The following is a 21,963-nucleotide window of genomic DNA, read 5'->3' on the forward strand; positions in this document are numbered from 1 at the left end:
TGGTGTCCGTGGCATTGGCGCGTACCCTTGCTGCTTAAAGAAGGACATGTCTTATTACTCGGTAAGATGGGCCAAAACAAAACGTGACTGAAATAACGAGCTGCTGCAAACACAGGTGGAATCACACCTCAGCAAGATCCCACCTTCAGTTCTTCAGCCGACAGCCGACAGCGGGCGGGTGTGCTTGTGCCCAGGCTGTGTTTTCTCCAACCTGTACTTTGGCAAATGTGGAGGAGCGGGAATCAGATTAATGATCCAGGCACCACCCAGGCAAGCCGGGCCGGTTTCTCACACCGTGATGTTCGGCCAGGGAGCAGAAGTTTCCGAGTGCCCTCTCTGGGGGTGGGGGGAGTGGGCAGGAAGCAGGAAGGGGGAAGTATCCACCGAGAGGGGTGTTGTGTGTTTATGCAAGATTGTTTCTGTCCCGTTACAGCGGGGTACAGTGACATCCGTCATTCTAACATCTACCACCGACATGTATTCGTATCTATCTTAGGCAGAAAGCTTGGCTCTTGAGAACTTGGCCTCACGCAGCCGCGTCTCTAAGCTACACAGTGAACGGAGGTTTTCACTGATTCTTCCCAGCTCTCTGCTTCACACACTTGCAGGGTCGACTGCAATCTCCTTGCCGCGGGAGATGGTCAGCGGAGATGACGAGAGCGGCTGTGGACTCAGGCTGGCTTTGACACGCTTGCTTCCCGCACTTCTGAGCCACTGACCTTGGGCGGGTTCACCTTGCTAAGCCCCGTTTGCTTAGCGCTGAAAGAGGGGTGACAGTCTCCACCTGCCAGAGCCGATGTGAGCTTTCAGGGAGGCTGTGCCCAACACCCCGCACGCACGGAGCGCTCAGCCAGCCGCCACTTCCGTGGACCCTGCCACGAACCCTGCCACGTCAGCGCTGGGGCAGGAGGAAGGGTCCCACGTGCTGAACCAGGGACTGTGGCGTGGGCTCTGCTAACCCGCAGAAAGCCGCCCGCTTTTCTGAGTCTGTTTCCTCATTAAACAACACAAAAGCCAACATCTATGGAACACCCAGGGAAGGTTTATGCACAGAGGAACACATATTAAATTCCCATTCCCCACGACGGACTCCGTGGGGCCTGTGGTCCCTTCTCCACGTGCAACAGAGAAGCTGGCGCCCAGGGAGGCGGAGACGCGCCCAAGTGACAAATGCGGTCGTGGACACTTAGGTTTAGGGTCTGGGACCCTGTCCCAGCTTTATTTGTGTGTTAGGGACCTTAGCAACTAAGTCCTGAATGGGGTGCAGAACTCGGGGTCACAGCAGTCGGCGTGGTTTCCGGACCCTTCAGACCAGAGAGTTGAAGGCCCCTCTCTGACAGTCTTTTGAAAAACAAAAACTGCCCGTTGGTTGTAACCTTGCCTGTGGGCAGTGGTGTGGCGCCTCCGGGGACCGCGGCCCTGCTCTCCTCACCTGGCTGGAAATTCAGAGGCAGTGGCCCCCATCACTGTCCCCAGGGCTGCTTCCCCTCCCCCAGCAGCCGAGAGGAGGCACCAGTGCGTCAGAACGCATGTCCCGCTCATCCACAGAGTCAAGGGCATGCCGAGGTTCTGTGTGTTTCCGCGCAGAACCGGGTGCTCTTTGCAGACCCACAGCCGGGCGGGGCTCCTGGGAGACGGACGGGCATGGACAAGAGTCTGTGGCCCACGGAGGTCACAAGTCTGGCCATCTTCATCTACCACTGGGTTTACAGACCTCGTGTGTACGGCGTTTTCCCAGGGGACTCGCCTGCACTGGGTCCTGCTTCCGCTCCCCTGTTGGGGGAGTCTCCATGTCCTCCAGACCTGTGGTCAGGGGATCCACGAGTCAAACTATTTTAACAATACCAAGACATCACGTGGGTTTTCACTCCTCTGGAGTTTTCTGGAGGCTGCATGGTGTGCGACCCTGGAACGGACCACAGAAGCACGGAGGTCCGCTATCCAGCCAGACCTGAGATTGTCAACACCAAACACCGAGCCCACACTTTTACGGAAAGCACATCGGTAAAATGTTGACATGCTTTCTGTGAGAGAGTCTGCTACACTCAGATTCCGCGTTTGGAGATGAAACTAACCAGAACTGGTCCACGCCAAGAAGAAATCCTACCAATCAGTCCATCAACCAACCAACCAGTGTCCCAGGTGGTCTGCATTCCAGCTGAGGCTCCCCCTCCCCTCAGCGGGCACGTGCCTCTCTGGCTGCCGAGGCCCTTACCACGCCTGCGCACGACCTGGGAGCTCCCCACGGGGGGACCCCATCCCCTCACCCATGTTGGTCTGTCCTGAATGCCAGTGAGACAGGAACCACAGGCCCCGACAGCGTTCAGGGCGTTCCCATGAGGCCGTGCACGTGCTGGGAGCTGGGAGCACTGGCTGAACAGAGACTCCGACGGAGGCCCAAAGCACTGAGCGTAAGCGCGGACGCAGCATACAAACCAAGTCTGCAATGAGACGCTTGTCAAAGGTATTCTGAAGTTTCGTTCATTTAGGTCTATTGAAAAACCGTTGTTTGCAACTATGTGCACCGAACTCTCCAAAGACCCCGAGCGACCCACGTGCTCTGTGGGTGCGGGCCCGAAAATTCGTAATTACCTCTCATTTAAAGCAGGGGATTCCCTCCCCATCCTGATGATAAAAACAACACATAAAGCGTAAACAGGAAAGGAGAAACCGTCACCCGGAGACAAGGGTTAGCGTGTTTGGTGGAGCCCTTTGTGCTTCCAGACAAGCCCACAAATGTGTTCTGCGTGGTTGACGTCACGCCAGCTATGTGGTTTTGTGTCCTGCTCTCTTCACTGAACGCTGCTTTAGGGACACGTCCCCAGCACGCTGATTCTTCCTAAATGGGAGCGGAGGGCTCAGGGCAGGCAGAGCACAGCACCCACCATGGGGACGGGGAAGGGAGGGGCATGAGAAAAGCAGGTGTGCGCGCTGGGCGACCACCTCGCGGTAGATGGGCGCTCCTTCCAGCTGGGAGCAGGCTGTGTTCACCGCGGGAGCGTCCCGCCTCCTGGAGGACCCGTGGGCATGCTTCCACCTGGGAGCGGAGCGGGCGGGTGGGCGACACCAGCGCCGGGGGCTCCTGCGGGTCACCAGGCTGTGTGCCAGGAGTCGGGGTGGGTGAGGGATGACTCCCAGCGCCTGCAGGAGGCTGTCAAAGAGCAAAGCCACGCGACAAAGGAGAGACCAGCCCGGGGTCGTTGGTAAAGATAGCACTTTAAAGTCCCACCACCAGCGGTCCTGCCTTTGCGGGACGTCAGCTGGGGTGGCACTGGCAAAAAGGAGCCGGGAGGACGGGGGAGGGGTGGGGCGCCGGGGGCTCCCTCGGAGAGCGCTGCTACATCATGGGGTACGCGATGACGAAGTAGTTGAGCTCTGCGTCGATGAGCTTTCTGTATTTCCTGTGAATCTCGCGCAGAGTCCTGTCCTCGTCGTTGGTCTCATATCTGTTCGTGTAAATTCTCACCTGCACCGGCACAGAGATACGCCGTGCATTCGGCAGGGCAACACCGCGCCCATCCCTGCCTGGTACACGCTTGGCCCGGCAAAGCCCAAATCCAGCTGCTGAAGAAAGCAGCTCCGGGTTCCCGTCCATGAAGCAAACCCCCAGGGGATGCGCTGCCCGCCTGCCCGCCCAGCCGCACGCCTGACCCCGGCGGGAGCGCACACACCGCCGGCCACCTGCCCCAAGCCCGGGAGCCGGGGGCCCTACCTTGAGAGTGCGCAGGGAGCACTGCCCCTCCTCCTGACTCTTCAGGATCCGCTCCACAAACTTCACGTCCAGGAAAGCCCAGATCTTGAAGTAGAACAGCTTCCTGCAGGACAAGACGAGGAGGAGCAGCTCCTCGTCCAGGGACTCGTGGTTGTTGTTGAACTCAAACGTTAGTTTCTGGAAAAGCACCAGAGGGGAGACGGAGGTGGGCGGAGATGCTGGGACCGGCTGGTCATTCCACCCCAGCCCCAGGGCCTGGCTGACGGTGGCCCCAAGGCCGCAGGGAAGAGACGGGGACATGCGGGTGAGTTCACCCGACTTTGCAAGATGCATCTGGGGTTCAGAGACCCAGCCCCGCGGCCAACTGGCCAGCCACCACCCCTCCAGCCCCTCGGTAGCACAGAAGGACAGCAATGGCCGAGGTGAGGAGCCCTTGTGCTGCCGGTGGAATTTATACCCATTGATATCATGCAGCCTTCTGTGCGGCCCTTGCGAGGGACAAATGATCCTGATTTTACAGCTGGGGAGGCTGGCGGGTTAGAGAACAGCCCAGTGACTCAGTGAGTCGGTCTGGTTTGGACCCACTGTTTCCTGTGCTGCTGGGAGGTGGGGAGGACCAGCCGTCCCCCGTGGAGGCCCCTTCTTGCTCAGAGAGGGCACAGACGGGCTTGGCAGCCAGCCAGAGAATCCCTTGTGTTCCACGTGGACAAGTGAGCCGCTGTCCCCCGCTGTGATCTTGGGAGGCCAGGGGCTGGTCGTGAGTCTGGTAGCATTTCCCGGGACCTCCGTCTGAGACCAGCGCGTGCCAGCCTCCGCCGGGAGCAGGCCGAAGTGGCCTCTCCGCTGGGGAAGCCGGTGACCTGAGCGGCCCTCGCGTCCCACCCACCTGCAGAGTGTGCCGGAAGGTGGGCAGGAGATCCGTGAGCGTGGGCCTCATGGACCAGTCGGGGTCGCTGAAGTAGCAGCTCCGCAGACTGAGGCTCCGGACCGGGACCTCCTGCAGGAGGATCCGGGCCAGGCGCTCGTACTTCATGACCCGCTCGAAGAAGAAGTTCACTTTCAGGTTGGCGGCGTGCCTGGCCAGCTTGGCCCAGGACATGCCCCAGATGACCTGCCCGTGGGGGTCGTGGGTGTGGCACTTGATGTTCATGGTCCAGAGGGTCCCGGCGTTGTTCTCGCACAGGTTCTCGAGCAGCTCGTCCGAGAGGCAGTTGTAGTTGAGGGTCAGGGAGGCCAGGCTGCGGAACGTGGCCATGGTCTTGTTGAACTGGGCGCTGCTGTACACGGCGAGGTGGTGGCTGAAGTAGTCCTCGATGTTGAGCTGCGACACCACGCTCTCGCTCCGCAGGTGGCTCAGCGAGTTGAGCACCGCGCAGCCCTGCTCCACGGTCAGCCTGGCCCCCTTCAGGTTCAGGTAGTCCAGGCGCCTGCCCACCTTCTTCAAGAAGAAGCTCAGGCTTCTGATGAAGGAGCTGCGGATGCTCTTCCTCCAGACCAGGCGGTCCAGCTCCAGGTGCTGGATGGACAGAGATCTTAGACGGTGGTTGCTCTTGCCCAGACAGGACAGGAGGCCGCGCATGGTGACCTGGAACTTCTTGGTCAGAACGGCGTTGTAAGGGTTCAGGAATTTGATCTCCAGGTGCTCCAGATAACGACCAAACTTCTTGACGTACCAAAGAGCGGACTCGAATTCGGACGCATGCACCCTGGAGGGCCTGCCGCTGAACGTGATGGTCCTGTATCGCCAGAGGTCAGCCGAGAACATCATCTCGTTCCACTTTCTGCAGACCAGGGCGGCTCTGGACCTGTCCCTGTCTCCCAGCCACCAGAAAACACGACGCAGGCACACATCGGGCAGACTGGCCCAGCAGCTCTGCTCTTGGGGCTGGATCGGTTGGCTGTCTTCGTCCATTGAGGAACCGCGATGTCCAGAGCAGCTGGGTGGTAGGCAGGGCTTCCAAAAATGAGGAGAGAAAAGCAGTCGTTCGTTTTCTGTGGGGAGTAGAAAGGAAGAACTTACCTACCAGACGGAAACGAGACCCAGTTGAAAGAACTCGCCCTCCACGTGGGTAGCCGGCCCTGTACTGGAGCGGGCGGGGACAGGCACAGATCTGCCTTGCGGGCACGCCTGCCAGGACTCTGTCCGCCGGGGCCTCCCGGGGTCACACCCAGGACTCAGTTACAGCACAGCGGGTGGAGTGAGAAGGCTTGGGCATGTGTGCGGTGCCGGGAGCACAAACGGGGTGATTCTGACTGGGGAAGGAGGAGGTAGATGGGGCTGCTCAGAGGAGGTGGCCCCCGAGTGGGGCTTTGCAGGGTGAGTAAGAGCTGCGAGGACGGCCAGCTTGGCCTGGTGGCGGTGGAGGAGGAACCCGTGCACTGTGGACAGAGGGAACCATAGGCACAAAGCCGCGGAACTGGGGCCATTTGGGGTGTGTGCACATGCAGGGAGCTAGAAATTGTTTGGGGCTTAACTTGTAAGGGTCAGGAGTTTGGGAGCTGGAGCAGGGGGAGGTGCCGGGTCAAGGGGCACCAGGGGTTCCCCAAGACTTTGAAATTCTGACACATGGGCCCCCCTCTCTGGATGGGAATCACTGGTTCCCCGATGGCTGTGTTTGTGTTCAAAAGGGCAGCGGCAGGTCTAGGATCAAGGCTGGAGAGCCTCAGCTGAGGCCACCAGGGGCCAGGCAAGGTCAAAGGGTCACCTGTCCGGAAGCGATGTGGTCAGTCTTGAGGCATAGAAAGGGCCTTCCAGGGAAGAGGAAGAAGGATGGCCCAGAGCCGAGTTCAGGCTCTGAGCCTGGGGCTAGGGCAGTGTGACTAAGGGAATGGGTGGGGTTGTGAGTTCTTCGAAGGACAGGATTTGGTAACTGGATAACTTTGGTAACTGGATAACGAGCTGGGGAGCACCAGAAGGTCTCTGAGCTGGCTGCTGGACTGCACGTGGGCCTCTACCAGGCTAGGGAGGCCCGGGCAGAGCCAGGTCACAGCCTGCCTGAAGCACCGAGCCCTCGCACTTTCTGTAGCCATAGCTGGTCTTCACGAGCTGCCTTCAGTGTGCCCCTGGCCTGAAAACTCTCCTCCTTCCCTTTACCGCTCCCAAAGCACCGTCTTCAAGGTGCAAGCCCTACCACTCCATAATGCTTTTAGGGGCTGTTTTACCAAGTGGCCCAAGATTATCGTAGCTCATAAAAATGCAGGGCTGAAGAAGCCCCGAGAATCATTTCTTTACAGATGGAAACCGAGGCCCAGAGAGCTGAAGGGGCTTGCCTATGGTCACATGGCAAGTTGGTGACAGGCCTCAGGAGCTGAGGGACACGTTAAGCATAGTTCTCAGCTCAGGACAGACATTTGTGTAAGCGCGCTCTTGGGTTTTACTCCCTTGGTGCCCTTGCCCACATGCACCGACCCATTCCGACGTGCTGATGTGGGTCTGTGCCCGTCCTGGCCAAACGTGTGCTTAATGCTGGTAAGCATCAGCTTGTTGCCGGTCTCCCCGTGATGGACTCCCCGACGCCCCCAGCTCCCACCACCACCGCAGGGGCCATGAAAGCCCTCAAGCTCCTGTGTGGTGGTGGGGTGGTTCTCTGGGGTCTTTGCCAGTGCCTCGTCCTCACCACCCCACACTTCCCCTCCACGCCCGCAAGACAGTCACCAGCCTCCAGCTGGCTCTCTCACCTCCAGATCCAGACAGACTTCCCCGCGGGCTGTGGCAGCGGCCTGTCCCCCCGACCAGGACACGGCGTCCACGGGGTCCCAGAGCCACTGCCTGCCCTGCCGCCTTCCCCTTCCCCTCGCGCCCATCCCTCAGCATAATCTTCGTCCCAGTCTGTGTCACCCCTGAGATGAGGGACAGCCTCATTCTTCTCCTGAGCAGTCCTTCCACATTTAACAAAGGAAGAGGTAGGGTTGTGGCTTCATCCACAGAAGCCGCCCACGGCTAGGGGCCCCTCAGCGCCTCGTGTGAAGCAAGGTGCTCAAGAGAAGCCAAACCGATTCCCCAGCTCAACAGAAGACTTTGCCTGGCTGTCACTGGTTGGAGGAATCCTCGGACATGATAAGCCACAGGGTGGTGTCAGAAGAACATATTTGGTAGGCTGGGGAAGCTGTGGCCGGGCGGTTCACAAGTCCCAGCCCTTTCTGGCCACGTCGCTGCTCCCCACCTAAACCACCTGGCCAGCCAGAGCGCCAGAGCCTAGCGGGCTGGACCCCACTTCTGTCAGCTGCTATGTATGACCTTAGGCAAGTTAATTTTCCTTGTGCCTCAGTTCCCACACCTGCAAACCAGGGATGAAAATGGTGCCCCTGTCAGTGTTGGGAGGCGTAAATGAGCCTGATATGTGGAAAGTGCCAGAATAGCACCTGGTTCATAGCAGATGTTGCACCAGTGCTCGCTGCCCCGGGGTAAGCTGATGCCAAGGTGCTCTGCAAGGCGCGCCCAGTTTGCAAATGGGGAAACAAAGAAAGTGAGGAAGGCTCCCAGCCAACCCCTGATAAGTGGGGAAGTGGGATTCAGACCCACACCGAGAGTGCGCAGGCCGAGTCCTGTCCACCTGCCCCAGAGCCCCAACCCGGGAAGGAAATCTAACGGAGTCCCACCACCCACAGCCCAGAGGTGCCTGAGGACGCGTCCTTCCAGGAGAAGGCGAAGGGGCCCATTACCCGCTCGCCGCGCCCCGCTCGCTGCGCCCCGTTTGGGCTGCGGGGACCGCGAGCCGCCTGCCTGCTCCACCCGCGCCGCCTGCGCTCCGACGCCGACTCCGCGCCCTCCGGGACGCGCGCCCTCGCGGGGCATGAGCGCCAAGGGCGGCCGCCTTTGTGACGCGCCGCCATCCGCCATCCGCCATCCGCCGGGCTCCGCTCATCCTCCCGCGGCGCGGGGCGCGGGGGTCCCAAACCTGGGGTCGTCAGAGCCAGCGACCGTGCGCGGAGAGGGCAGGACCGACCCGGCGCGGAGTCTCCCAGAAGGCTCGTGGGCCAGGGGCCGAGGAGCGGAGTGTCGGGGCACCTGGTCCCGGGGTCCCAGGAGGTTGGGGTGTCGGGGGGCCGGGGGCCCATGAAGGATCTGGACACCGGTGTGTGTGCCTGTGCGTGCGCGCGCTCGCGCGCGCCCGAGTATCTGAATATAGGAAAGGAGGTTCCGGCATAGCAGGGCGCTGGGGGGTTGGGGTGGGGGGTGACTTGGGTCCGGATGTCCAGAATCCAGGGGTCCGTGGAGGGGGGGCACTGGGGATGGGGAGGAGTAGGTTCGGGCCCCAGGGAGAGTGGGGAGACCAAGGACGACGGGGTGGGTGGAGCTAGGGAGGGGACGGAGGCCAGGGTCCAGGGGGCTGGGGCTGGGGAGCCAGGACACCAGGGCTACCGTGGTGGGATGCAGGGTCTGGGACTCTGGAGCCGGGGTTCTGGAGGGCCGGGGGTCTGGCGGGCGGTAGGCAGGGGTGCTTCTGGACCTGGGTGCAGGGGTCCGTGGTACCGTAGGCAGGGGTGCCTGGGGCCAGGCGCTGGGGGTCCATGGGGGATCCCGGCACGGGGGCAAGCGTGTCCGGGGATGGGGGGAGGATGGGGCACGGGGTGGGGGGCTGGGGTGGGTATGACTGGGGGCCGAGAGTCCAGGGTCCCCGGGGTGGGAGCGGGGATGGAGGTAGGAGTGCAGTTCCGGGAAGCCGGGAGACAGGATGGGGCACCAGGGGGAGCAGGGGGGTGTGTGATAGGGCCTGGGGCAGCTGGGGTTTGGTGTCCAGGGAGCCAGGAGATGGGTAAGGGGGGGCTGGGGTGAGAGTGCGGCTGTGCTGGGGGAGCGTCTGGGGGCTGCAGCGGGGGGGGGGTGTGTGTGGGATCCCGGAGGGCCGGAGGTCGGAGGTCGGAGGTCGGGGGCAGAGAGTGGGGGCTGGGCAGGGGCAGGTGGTATGGGCGGGGTCTGGGGCGAGGGGTCTGCTCAGGTGGGGCTGGGGACCGCCTTGCCCCTCCCCCCTCCCCTCCCCCGCAGCCCTAAGGGGTCTCCACAAAGGGCAGGCAGGAGGGGGGGATGCGGGGTTGCCCAGTGGGGAGCCTGCATCCTGGGCGCAGGCCTCTGGCGGACAGCTCCAGGTCTCCCTCTGCGCCTGTAGTGAGCGGGCAGCCTCCTCTGTCCCCCTCTCTGTTTCTGCCTTTCTGTGGCCCAGTTTCCCTGTGTCCTGCCTTGACCTCTGCCTCACCTGCTGCAGTCTCTAACAGGGAAAGACCAGCGAGGAATCTAAAGAAAGGTGGACAGCCTTCAGGGAGGGTATTTTTATTCCCTAGGGACAAGCCTGGGTCCCCCAAGGTGTCCAGACTGGGGGGCCCAGATGTTTGATCCAAGTGCCCGACGACTGGGGTTCTCCTGCAGAAGGGCTAGAGCCCTTTCTTCTCCTGGTTTGTCCGTAGTTTTGGACATACCTACATCTCTGTTCAAAAGAAGGAAAGTAGTTAAAATCCAACCTTCTAAAAGGAAGACACCTGAAGTAAGAAAACCCGTCTCTTCTCACGAGTGAAGACTGCTGCAGAGAGATGCAGGAAGACCCGTGTAACGTGACATCTTCTCATCGGTAGTACCTGTCTGTTCCAGGTTAGCTGGAGTTTCTCGTGTGGTTTCCTTTCCGGGAAGCTAGCCACCAGCATCTCTCCTAAAGAAATGGGTATAGAAAAGTCTGGTGTGTTTAGAGTGAAGGAGATAGTTCCTGGGCGGTCTCTGCACATCGCTGTCCCCAGCTCCCAGAGCACAAACCCTGAGCCACAGATGGCACCCATGAGGCACCAGGGGGGGGGTTCTTCTGGGGGCTTGGGACGGTGTTAGAGGCCTGTCTTCATGGGGGGGGCAGATTAGAGAACACCCACGCCATATGCCCTGTTGAAGAGCCCATCATTTGGCTTGGAGACTTGTCCCTGGGTATTTTGGACCAGAACATTAAGGTACCAAGAAATGTGTATAATCAGACTCCCAGTGTGTATGTTTGTGTTTGTATAATAGGGCTGCCGGATGAAATGGGGACGCCCAGTTAAAGTTCAGTTTCAGAGAAACTTTTTTTTAGCATAAGTATATCCCATGCAATTATTTTGTTAACTGTTGTTGTCCCAAGTAATGCATTTTTTTTTGCTAAATCTGGCAACCTCGTTATATAAGGGCAGAGGAAAGTATGGAAAGAAATGACAAATTGTGGATGGGAAGGGTGTGTGGCACCAATACCCCCAAGGTGAAGCTCGCCCATCTGTGTAAAGTGGTAGGCTCGTGTGCCTTTGGAGACACCTACAGAGAGTAGACAAAAAGATTTAGGTCTGCTCCTTCGTGAGGGATGCGTGTCATATACTAACGGCAGCGTAACGAGCACAGTAAGATAGTATATGGGGAATGAGAAACAATTTCACCCCCCATAAACTCGTTCAGCTCTGTGTTAGCAAGTGCCGCGCTGCAAGAGGACACCCCCCACCTGCTGGCCCTGGCGCCTTGGGGCCCGGGGTGGTGGAGGGGGAGGGTTAGCTTCTGTTGCTGTGTACGGTGTTCTATCAGCTGATGGCCACCAAGTCTAGCACTTCTATATTTTGAAAAACAACAAAGAACGTTTGGGTTTTTTGTTTTTTAAATGAGACATCCCTGTGGAGCTGCATAAGCTTTGGAGCTCAGTTCCTGCTGGATTCCACCGCTCTCTCATTGTGTCATCCCGCGGAAGCTCCTTGTCCACACTGCCTAGTCTCCCGGTCTGTGAGACAGGAGTAAGACACCTGCCTGTTGTTCCATAAGGAAGAGTAACCGGTGCTGTCCCCACGCACTACGGTTAGGGACCTCTAACGCCAGTGCGTATTATTACTAGCAAATACTTGAGGTTGTAAAAGGTCGGGTATTGAGGGAAATGGCTATAAACCCTGGTCTGCTGGAGGCAGGCCACCGATCGCTCAGGATCTCGACCAAGACTCTCCTGATGTCTGGGCCGCCGTGGCTTTATCTACCGCGGGAGGGCTGGGCTGGGGACCCTGCTCCCCTCCTTCAACTCCACAGTTTTCTAGCACTCGCGGCGTCATTCCCCACGCTGGGAGCTGGAGGCACGAAGCTGAGAGAGCCAGCTCTGCCTCCAAGGTGGCCCAGTCTCTGCGAGACTGTGCAAATAAACCAGGCCTCACGTAAGGGCTCTGAGGGAGTTCGTTTGGGCGCACAGAGAAAGAGGAGCTGGAGAAGGGCCTAGTGGCAGTGTCTGCAAACGTCCTGTAAGTCTTGAGTTTTTAAAAGCACTGGCTGAGTAAGGAGAGAACAGAGGCTGGGTACCTGGTGTTGATTTAAGATGGGCAGGGGAAGCAGGATACCACACAGAGAACACCGTCTCAGAACATCATAGGCCGCCTCGTGTCGGGCAGCGGAGGGGCCCCTCCGCTTGTGCTCAGGCTTCAAAGGCAGAGTCAAGGTTGGGTTTGTGCCGCATGCTGCTTGCTTGGTTGAATTTTCTGAAGGCGGAGGAAATCTGTGTCTATTGTTCATCTTTGGGCGGATGTCCTTTGTGTAGCAGGTCTGATCGCTAGTGGTTGGAGTGGGGAGGGGCGCAGGAGGGGTTCTTGGCTTTCCAGTTGGAAAACGTTTCACGGACTCTGGGACTGAGCAGCATTTGTCCTGCGGTTGTGAGTAAAGTGGCAAATCAAAAAAATAACTTTGGCTTTCATGGCTGGACAATACAGTAAACCAGAGAACCTGAAAGCCCCCACTACAAACACGGAGAAATGTTGAATAAAAGATGACAAGCATTCATTTGAGTTGACGGCTGACTTTGCAAGAAACTTTAAGTCTCCATGTTCCAGGAATGAAAGCCTAACCTTACGGACACTTTGGGAGGAGACGTGGGGTCGGTCTTGTAACTGAGGGCTTGGAAGAGAGAAAAGTCCCATCCACACAAAGTGTGTGTGTGTATTTGGGAAAGGGGGTTGGAAGTAAGCTTTCCCTCCCCCTGCGTAAAGCTGGGAACTTGAAGGTAAACTGGTGGCTGAGAGAAAAGAACCAGCTCCCCAGAAAAGGAAAGTGGCCAGTCAGCGTGTCTACCTTGGGCTGGGATCTGAGCACGGGGAACAGAAACTCCATCTCCTGAGAACTCAAAATCACAGGCCCAGGCCATTCTTATTCTTGGTGTTCAGATTTGCATTAGCCTCGTGGTCGGGAACCACCCAATCATAAACATTAACATAAAAATTGGGAAGTCTGGCAGAAGCAATCACAAAATCCCTCTGGAGGGCGTACAACATCAAACTGGGTCATTCTCACAGGTGGAGACCTACCAAATGGAAACGCGTGGTTCAGACTTACACCCGAGGAAGCACTCTCCCTTGAGTAAGACAAGAGGCATAAGCAATAGCAGGAGGGCCAGTCTCCAGAAACTTCAGAAAAATAGAAATATAGGAGAGAGACTGTAAACTAAACTAATTGGAAATGATTAAAACAAGAGAAAAGAATAAGATCCTATGGAAAAAGAATGGGCAAGTTCGAAAGAGAGATAAAAAGAATTTCGAGAAGTGAAAAACACAGACATTGAACCTTGGTGGATGGGTCAAACCCAGCAGATTAGATTTGATTAAGAAAGAATGAACTTGCAGGTAGATTTGAAGAAATTACCCAGAACATAGGAGAGGAAAATGGAAAATGTTAAAGACGTGAACTAGAATGGGAAGGCTTAAATTGTATCCCACCTGCTCCACAGAAGAGTCTGGAGAACATGTGAGAGGGAGGGAGGATTGGGTATTTAAGGAGATTATCGATGAGGATTTCCTAGAACTGATTAAAGGCATAAATCTTTAGATTTGGGCAGGAGAAATCCTGAGGGAGAGAGAGAAACAGGTTTGAGCTCATTGTTCTGAGCAGGGTGAGTAAAACATAAATCTTTTAGTTACGTACAGTGAAACCACAGATCAAAAGCAAAGAGGATCTTGAAATCAAAGAAAAAAAGCATCTACACAGGGTGACAGTAACGTGGAGAGGGGACTGGTCAGCAGCGATGGCGGAGAGGGAAGTGGGGGCAGCCTTCAACATGCCCGGAGAGAATAATGGGTAACCCAACTACCACTCAAGATTGCAGGAAAAAGGGGCACCTGTGTGGCTCAGTCGGTTAAGCATCTGACTCATGATTTCGGCCCAGGTCATGATCTCAGGGTTGTGAGATTGAGCCCAATCAGGCTCCATGCTCAGTGGGGAATCTGCTTGAGATTCTCTCTCTCTAGCTCCCTCTGCTCCTCCCCCACTCTCTCTCTCAAATAAATAAATCTTTTTAAAATTTTTGCCTTTTGTGCTTTCTTTCTTAAGAAACTATTTGAAGATATGCTCTCCCAAAGAAGGGGTAAAACAAGAAAGAGATGACCTGAACCTGAAATTTGGGAAAAGAACTCCAACTCTGGAGAGAGTAGAGGAAATTCCCAGAATGACAGCTATTCACCATGTCTGAGGAGCACTGTGTCCCCAAAATGAAATGCATAGAATACTACTCTGTTTGATTATACCAAGGGAAAAAATTTCAGGTCCAGTAGAAAATTTTAGGAATGATTTAATGATAGGTACCTAGAAAGTGAAGCAAATGAAAAATTGAAGCAATGATTAACTCCAGGGAAAACCAAAAGTTATAGAAGAAAGTAAATGTAATCATAATTTGTGTGGCATAGTCATTCATAATATTTACATGGTCATATTAATGTAATGTTGAATATTGATTTAACCAAAATAGGAGGGTCGAGAGAAGGAGGTGTGTATAGAATAGGAGGTGTAAGAAAGAGAAACCCATATCCCTAAATCCTCATGGATTAATAGATAATATCTAAAATTTTTAAAAAATAGCAGAATAAAAAGGTGCTTGAGAAATATGGAACTAAATACCAGAAGAAGCAGCTAAAAGGGTGAGAAAGTAGAGTATTTCTGTCTGGGGAGAGGGTAGCATTAAGGGAGTGGTGGAGTTTGTTTAACTGGGCCACAATACGTAAGTAAATTACATAAAGTTAGCGGTTGATAAATGCCATAGAAAAGAAAACAGTAGAGAAAGGTAAGAGGTGGGGAATGTGGGGTGGAGAAGGGAGCTGCAATTTTAAATGTGTTGTTAAGGGTCGTCTCCACAAGGAGTTGCCATTTGAGCAAAGACTTGAAGGAGGCCAGCGTTAGCTTTGGGAATGTGGTGGTGGGGGGTGGCTTCCAGGCAGAGGGAGCAGCCAGTGAAAAGGCCCCAGGGCACAGTGTGCTCAAGGAACAACCAGAAGCCTGGGGAGCTGGAGCAGCCAATGAGATCAGAGAGGTGACAGGTGGGAGGGGAGGCACAGATGATGTTGGTTCAAAGGCCATTGTAAGCATCCTGACTCTGATGAAACGGGGCAGGAGCCAGTGCAGAGTTGAGAGCAGAGCAGAGCACAATCTGACCTCTGTTTTTAAAGGGTCATGTTGAGGGCTATGGTGCGAACAGACCATCGGGGCAAGGTTCGAAGCTGGGGACGCGTTAGGAGGCCACAGAGACGGGGGCTGGAGGTGACAGTAACTGCGCAGGGTGTGAACAGTGGAGGCAGGAAAGAGTGTTTCCTAATGGACTGGATGTGGCGTTTGAGGGAGAGAAGAGTCAGGATGAACTTGAGGTTTTGGCCTGAACAACTAGAAGGGCAGAGTTGCCATCAACTGAGCTGGGAAAAGCTGTGGCAGAGAGGATCCCAGTTGTTGCATTTAAGGTGTTTATAAAACATTGGGTGACGATGCTGAGTAAGCGGTGACATTACGAGCCTGGAGATGGGGAGGAAAGTCCAGAAAGAGGTATAAATTTGGGAGTGTCTGCCTACACAAGGCATTTTTTTAAGTCATAAGAGTGGATGAAATTATTGAGACAAGGCTCCCCAAAATTTAGAGGTTGGGGAGCCAGAGAGGGAGAGATCAGTAAGGAAATTGGAAGCCAGGGAGAGTATGGATTTCTGGAAGCCAAGAAAGTGAGCTGAGGAAAGGAGGCGATGAGGACCTCCCAAACGGAGGACTGAGAACTGACTGTTGAATTTAGCAAAGTGAAGGCCGTCGATGACTTTGACAAGGGCAGCTGTGCACATGGATGCTGGTACCGCGGCGCGTCTGGTGGCAAGTGCTCACTTCTCACCAAGACAGATCATCAACCCCGTTTTCCTCAAAAGAAGAGAGAGGCTCCGGGAAGCGACACGGCCAGTAAATATCAGAGCAAAACCTAAACTGCAGAGTTCCCTGTTGATGAGAGCCCCCCCCCCCCCCGCCCAAGCAAGTGTGTGGGTGACCTCGACTGCCAGAGTGGACGTTTTGACCCGGAGGAGTCAGCTACACTTTTGTGTTCGTGCTCACCACGTATCTTCTGATTCCAACACAAGACCACATATGGGATGGAGTAAGGATCGGTAGTGAGGGGAACAAATCCATAGGCGAACCGATGAGCGCCGAGCCCAGCACCTGCGTGGCCAGGGCGGCGCTTCTCAGGCTTGCAACGCCAGGGATCTCATGGACCTGAGAGTCTCGGGGGGCCTCTCCTGGAGGAAGGCCTGAGCGTCTGCATTTCCAACGAACCCCCGAGTGATCCCACGATGCTGGTCCACGGACCACGCCCCAGAAAGCCAGCGCTGAAGGGCAACAGCAGCGCAAATGCCGGTCGACAGATGAATGGACAGTGTGGTAAGACTGTAACAAGGCCACAAAAGGGATGAAGTCCTGACACGGGCCACGGCGTGGGCGAACCTGGAAAGCGTTCCGCTCCACGAAAGAAGCTGGTCACGTAAGACTGCGAATCCGACGATTCCGTTCGGACAAAGTGTCCAGAACGGGCAAATGCACAGAAACAGCAGATCCATGGTCATCACGGGCTGGGGAGGGAGGCGATGGGAGTGTCCCTTGAGCGTGGGGTTCCTTTGTGGGGACCCCTCAATAGAAATGTTCTGGAACAGATAGCGGCGATTTTGTATTTTACCGCAGTAAGAAGAGACCTCGACCACCGTACGGTCTCTTCAGCTCCGGTATTCTCCAAAGTGAAGGTGACGAGAGGATGAACTGCTCTCCACACAAGACAGAAGCCTTAGAAAATTTCCCCAGAGGAAAAGTGCCCCATTCTGCAGGAGAGGTGAGTGACGCGCACAGCTGATGTGTGAAGACGGCTCAGAGCCGAAGAGGGAGGAGAGCGAGAGTGCTCCCTGCCCACTGCTCCATCCCATCAGGGAACCTCTCCTGAGCCCCCTTTTTTGCACGGGGCCCTGGTAACAGCTTCCCTGTGGGAAGATGGAGAAAATTGCTCATCTCTGCCCGGGAGCGCACAGTCTAACAGACAAGACCGACCCGGAACCCAGAACCGAAAAGGCTAAGACAGGTCCTACTGGGGACAAAGCGCCACGTCTGGGTGGTGAAGGCTGAGGGTGTCCCCAGGAGGTCGGGGGCTCCGGGAGGGACCGGTACCAGCCCTGTATGCTCAATCAGCCGAGAGCGACCCTCGGACACCCTCTTGGAGCAAAGCAGAAGGAAGTATGGGAACCTCTAATATCCACGCTCTGTAGCACTGGGCCCCGGATCGGCCTTTCATAACGCATTTCTGGCGTACAGACTAGCGACTGGTACTGCAGGAAGTGACTAGCTGCTACTCACCATGTGATGGAAAAACTGCTTTTGGGGGATCATCTGGTTGCAATAAAGACAGTAGATTCTGCTTTTAGGAGCTGGAAACTTCTTCCCTGCATAAGCACAGAAGCAAGACCGTGAGTGACTGCCCATGGCAGTGGCTAGGCCAGCTCCCCTGCAGCTCCGTCCATGGCCTTTGTCCACGGCGGCCATGAGTACAAACAGTCCCAGGCCTGCCCCACACTGCTGGCGACCTCGGCCACAAGGTAACCCTTGGCCGATTCGCCCATGGGATCCCCTCTATGGCCACAGACACACGATGGTGACGAGGAGACAGTTTCCTGGAGCGGGACTGGCTTCTGAGGAGGCCATGGTGCCCGCTGTGCAGCCTCTGGCTGCTCTCTGTCCTGGGACTTCTGAGCTCTGGCAGCAAGCTGGGGGTGCTGTGCGTGTCTGCGCCGGGGGTGTGGAAGCTCTGCTCAAGGATGCGGGACATGGACCCGAGTCTCAAGCATTCCGGTTTTCCACTTGCCGGGTTTGACCTTGGCCAGATCGTTTAGCAGGAGAGGCTTAGGGCACCGGGGGTTTTAGGCTCCACACGTGTTCCCCTGTGACCACGCAGCCGGTGAGGTCAACAGGAGATCTGTCCTCGGTGGCTGGTGTCCTCCGCAAGCACGCCTCATAAGGAGCCCGCCGGGTCCGGGGAGCCCGCATGCTGGCAAAGGTCGGGAGCTGCAGCTAGTTCCCTTCTGACTGCTGCTGATGGGGGGACTGGCTTGGGAGTCTTGCCTGTCCAGTCTTATTTCTGTCTCTAGCAAGCCCCGGCTGGCTCTGTGCACCCGTGAAGGGTGCAGGTGCATCTCTATCCGGTTGGGGTTGTCCTGGAGGAGCTCGAGTGAAGCCTCCCAGTCTGTAGGGCCCTGCCGCCTCTGCACCCGTCTGCCGGCTCCCGGGCTCCACCCCCGGCTTCTCGGTCTCCCTGGACGAGTCCCGTGAAGACTGCGATAGACAACACGGGGGGCCTCTCTAGGATGTGGTTGAGAGCTAGAACAGCCAGACAGATCAGAGACAGGTGCCCCTGTCACCTGTCCTGCTGAGACCCCACCTGCCTCGTGTCCCACCCAGGAGAGGCTCCCTTTCCCGGAAGCCCCCCTTTCCTCCCCAGCCTGTGCTGCTCACCTGTCCTGCGCTGGGCCGGTTCGCCCCCACATACTTCTCTGTGCTGGGCCAGCACCTGGCGCCTGACGGGCTGGCTGTGGTCTGGGCGGAGCCCCGTCCGGCCTCCACAGCGGTGCCCGTGCACCTCCAGCTGGTTGAGGCGCACGGCCAGCTCACAGAACTCATGCTCGGCAGGGCGCTCCTGCTGTTCTGTGGCCTGCGGGGAGACAGGGAGAGTGGGCACGGTCGCCAGCGTACGGGCACTGCAGCCTGGCTGGGGATATGGGCTGGTTTCCCTGGGGGACTGAAGCCCCGAAGAAACCAGGCAGGAAGGGCCAGAGGGGGCCTCTCCCTGGGCACGCTGGCCGTGCTGGGCTCAGGGGCCTCGGCAGGCCCTTCTGACCAGCATCTGGGGCCCCGCGTCCCTGTGGTGAGCTAGTTCTCCGCTGTCGCTCAAGCCGACGTCGGGGAGGAGGCAGAGGTGTCAGCCTGCCCTGTGCCCCTGTCCCCCCGGGTTGGTGGTAAAGAAGTCACACTTGACTCTGATGTCCTGGAAGTGAGTCTGGCACACACACACACACACACACACACACACACACACACACACACACGAGGGTCCCACCCAACCCCCGCAGCCTTTCCCTGCATCTGCCTTGGCTAATGTGTGTTAGGCTTGGGTCTGGGGGCCCCGGGGGCCGGGAACAAGGTGGGGCTGCAGGTCTCCCTACAACACCAGCCCCGTGCTCAAGAAATTCGTGTGGGACCCACCGAGTTAAAGGAAAGGCCAGAGCCTGAGGGTCTGGGGGGAGGTGGAGCAGGAGGGACTGACGTGAAGAAGAAGGAAAGAAAGTTAGCCTTCAGCCTTGGCCCCGCTATTTTCTAGAACTTTCCTTGCTGGCTTCTCCTCTTCGGCAGTCTCAGATCCTCCAACCTTTGCTGAGACAGGGACCCCTTGCCTCGGACTGTGGGGACATGGTGGGGAAGGGGAACCATCTCACAGCTGCGCTGGCCGCCCCGCCCCTCCCCCTTCTGCCTCTGCACCTGCTGGCGCCCGTCCTGCCACCACTCTTCCATCCTCGCCTGCGGACGGGCTCCCTGCCCTCGGGCTCGGGACTGGGACAGCCCGCGTTGGGCCTCACGGTCGGACAGGTGGGCAGAGGCCATGCTTCTTTTGCTGCAGGATCAAGGGGGAGAAAAACGGGCTGTTTTGGTGGCATAATATGCGGAGTCATATTTCACACCCAGGGCCAGGGCATTAAGACCTTTCTGGGCCTCAAGCGCGGCGCATGACGGTGACACCACCTGCGTCCCTACCGGTGTTGGCCCCAAGTCAGAACAAAGCAAAATCATCAAATACGTGTGAGTTTGCTCTGCAAGAAGGGGAGAGTGAGGCCCCGAGGAGCCGGGGGTGGGAATGGTCCTGGGGGGATCTCCGTGGGGCTCGCTCTTTCCAAGGCTGCTGTGAGGACCACATGATCAGAGCAGCGCTACAGGACATGCAGCCGGGCTACGGGCTTTGGGACCATCCCAGAGAGTCAAAACGGCCCTGGGGGTGGGTGGCTGACCCCCTCCCCGCCCCTCCTCCTCTGGGCTTCCACGGAGTTGCACCCTTCCTGCCGTTCCAGGTGCTCTCACGCCCTGGCCTTCCTTGCTCCTGAGTCAGCCTCGCCCGCGCCCCTCCCGCCAGCCCCGGAGGGAGCCCCGTCTCACCCGCACACCTCCGCAGCCTTTCCTCTGTGAGTCTCATTTCTTGCGGACAGAGAAACAAAACCGAAAGTGTCCCAGCAACCAGATCCTCTGCTCCGGGGCGGGAGGAGGTTTCCCCAAATCTCAGCCTGGGCTGCTCCAAGGTTGCTGGGTGGGCGCCCCCAGGACGCCCCTCGTCACTGGCTTCTGACCTAGGCCAGGCCTGCCCCGTAGCAGCCCCGCCCCTGCTCAGGCCAGCTTCACCACCCCTGGGCCTCATGTCCCCTCTGCAGGGGACAGCAGCCTGGGCCCCGGCGCTTCCTGCCCCTGCGCTGGTCCCGAATGGACTTGGAGAGCAGGGTGGTGTGTGCCAAGATGCAGGGCTCAGAGGCACGTTCCTGAGGGCTTGCTGATGAAGGGCGACATCAGGCCCTTCTCCCCCCGTGGCTCTTTCCTCACTTGGGAATCACGACAGGTGCGCCTGCTTCCCTGAGCTTCGCGGTTGCTGTGCTGTTTACAGAGCTGTTCACAGCACGTCTGCCCGCACCGTGTATCCAGCCACGTTTGCTCAGTGCCTGCCTCTGGGTCACATTTCGGTAATTCCCTCACTCTTTCAGACTTTTCATTCTTATGTTTTTGAAGTGATGGGGTCTGTGACCAGTGATCAGGACTTGGTAAACCTCGGAGGATGGCCAGCGGGTTTCAGCTAGCTTCACCCGGAGAGAAGGGGAGGCGGCCTGTGGGACGGGGTCCTCGGGGAGGCAGGTGGGCAGGACGTGAGGCTGCCCACATTCCCCCACGCTCACTCGGGAGACCCCTCCTCGTGCGTACCCCTGGGATCTCAGAGCTGTCCCCAGCCCCGAGCAACGGCACCAGCGGGCCAGGAGGGGTCTGATGGGTCTGCAGACGGGCCGGGAGCGGCCGCTGTGAGGAGGGTGACCGGATGGGACTCCAGCCTCCTGCCAGCCTCTTCAATCCGGGCACCAGACCAGCCACGAACACCGGCATGTCTTCCACGGCCCCGGCTCAACCATGCATCTGTCATCCAGCTGCTCTGCCGTAAGGGTGAAAGCCCATTTCGCAGCTGCAGAAACCGAGACACAGAGAGGTTGTGCAATTTACCCGAGGTCTCCCAGTGACTGTCAGAGCTGGCGTTCAAACAAGGTCGATGGGACTCCGGGGCCTAGGTTCCTAAGCAAGACACGACCTGCCTTACTGGACACAGGGCAGGGGCTCCGGGCCAGGAGAGACCGGTTGGCCTCCTGGTTCCTTCCACGTCAGTCCCTTTGACCATGCAGCTCACTCCCGTCTGTCTCTGGGCCACTGGTGGAGACCGACGATAGGAAGAAGCTGGGCTTTCACACCGTCTCGGGTCTCCTGCTGGGACCTCTGCAGTAGAGGGGCGTCTGGGATGGAAACGAGGGGGACCCGGGGAGGCCTCCGGAGGGCAAGGGTCAGTGGGGCTGGGCTGACCTGGAAAGGACCACGAGCTTTCTGGTCTACATCCTCATTTTCTTCCAGGATGTTCCCTCTTTGCAGACTGTCCCACCCCCGCACCGTCCCTTCCCTTCCGGAACAACTCTATGTTAACAGCTGGTCGAGCACCGACGTCCTTTGCCCCTAGCTGCTGGTCTGTCTGCGCGAGCAGCTGGGGGTTCACCGCCTCTTCCATCGGGCTGCCCATCAGTCCCTTCTGCCAGAGGGACCCGCGCGCGGGGCCCGGGAGGCCGTGGAGCCATCGTGGTGCGGTGGCAGCCGGTCAGGCATTGGCCAGCCTGAACGGACACGCAGGGTCCGTGTCCGAGGTAATTAGAGCAGAAGTTAGGAGCCCCTCCCGGAACCCAGC

At 57.7% G+C, this 21,963-nt stretch overlaps 2 protein-coding genes across 2 annotated transcripts; both read right to left on the reverse strand.

Annotated features, from left to right (window-relative positions):
- Nucleotides 1-3,337: 3,337 nt before the first annotated feature.
- On the reverse strand, nucleotides 3,338-5,624 carry FBXO39 (F-box protein 39). The gene is made up of 3 exons (XM_045804831.2): nucleotides 4,599-5,624; nucleotides 3,713-3,889; nucleotides 3,338-3,466 (listed from the first exon to the last, which is right to left on the reverse strand). The coding sequence occupies exons 1-3, from the start codon at nucleotides 5,622-5,624 to the stop codon at nucleotides 3,338-3,340; spliced, it is 1,332 nt and encodes a 443-aa protein (XP_045660787.1).
- A 4,358-nt stretch (nucleotides 5,625-9,982) lies between these two features.
- On the reverse strand, nucleotides 9,983-20,201 carry XAF1 (XIAP associated factor 1). The gene is made up of 7 exons (XM_045804825.2): nucleotides 20,142-20,201; nucleotides 19,473-19,605; nucleotides 18,453-18,648; nucleotides 17,301-17,386; nucleotides 11,985-12,323; nucleotides 10,283-10,353; nucleotides 9,983-10,134 (listed from the first exon to the last, which is right to left on the reverse strand). Exons 2-6 carry the CDS (start codon nucleotides 19,593-19,595, stop codon nucleotides 10,297-10,299), a joined length of 801 nt encoding a protein of 266 aa, XP_045660781.1. The 5' UTR covers nucleotides 19,596-19,605; nucleotides 20,142-20,201; the 3' UTR covers nucleotides 9,983-10,134; nucleotides 10,283-10,296.
- Nucleotides 20,202-21,963: the final 1,762 nt, after the last annotated feature.

The sequence above is a fragment of the Ursus americanus genome, chromosome 14, assembly GCF_024610735.1.
Source record: "Ursus americanus isolate L20-20 chromosome 14, mUrsAme1.1.p, whole genome shotgun sequence".
In the NCBI taxonomy this organism is placed as follows: Eukaryota; Metazoa; Chordata; class Mammalia; order Carnivora; family Ursidae; genus Ursus; species Ursus americanus.

Excerpts from the sequence above, each read along its gene's own strand:
- FBXO39 (XM_045804831.2), bottom strand. The coding sequence starts at position 5,624 with ATGGACGAAGACAGCCAACCGATCCAGCCCCAAGAGCAGAGCTGCTGG. Across the intron at positions 3,890-4,598 it reads CCTTCCGGCACACTCTGCAG|AAACTAACGTTTGAGTTCAA; the intron begins GTGGGTGGGACG and ends GTGCTTTTCCAG. Across the intron at positions 3,467-3,712 it reads GCTCCCTGCGCACTCTCAAG|GTGAGAATTTACACGAACAG; the intron begins GTAGGGCCCCCG and ends GTGCCGGTGCAG.
- XAF1 (XM_045804825.2), bottom strand. The coding sequence starts at position 19,595 with ATGGCCTCTGCCCACCTGTCCGACCGTGAGGCCCAACGCGGGCTGTCC. Across the intron at positions 17,387-18,452 it reads ACCGGCCCAGCGCAGGACAG|GGAAGAAGTTTCCAGCTCCT; the intron begins GTGAGCAGCACA and ends GTGCTTATGCAG. Across the intron at positions 12,324-17,300 it reads AGCAGTTTTTCCATCACATG|GACAAATGCTGCTCAGTCCC; the intron begins GTGAGTAGCAGC and ends TCACAACCGCAG.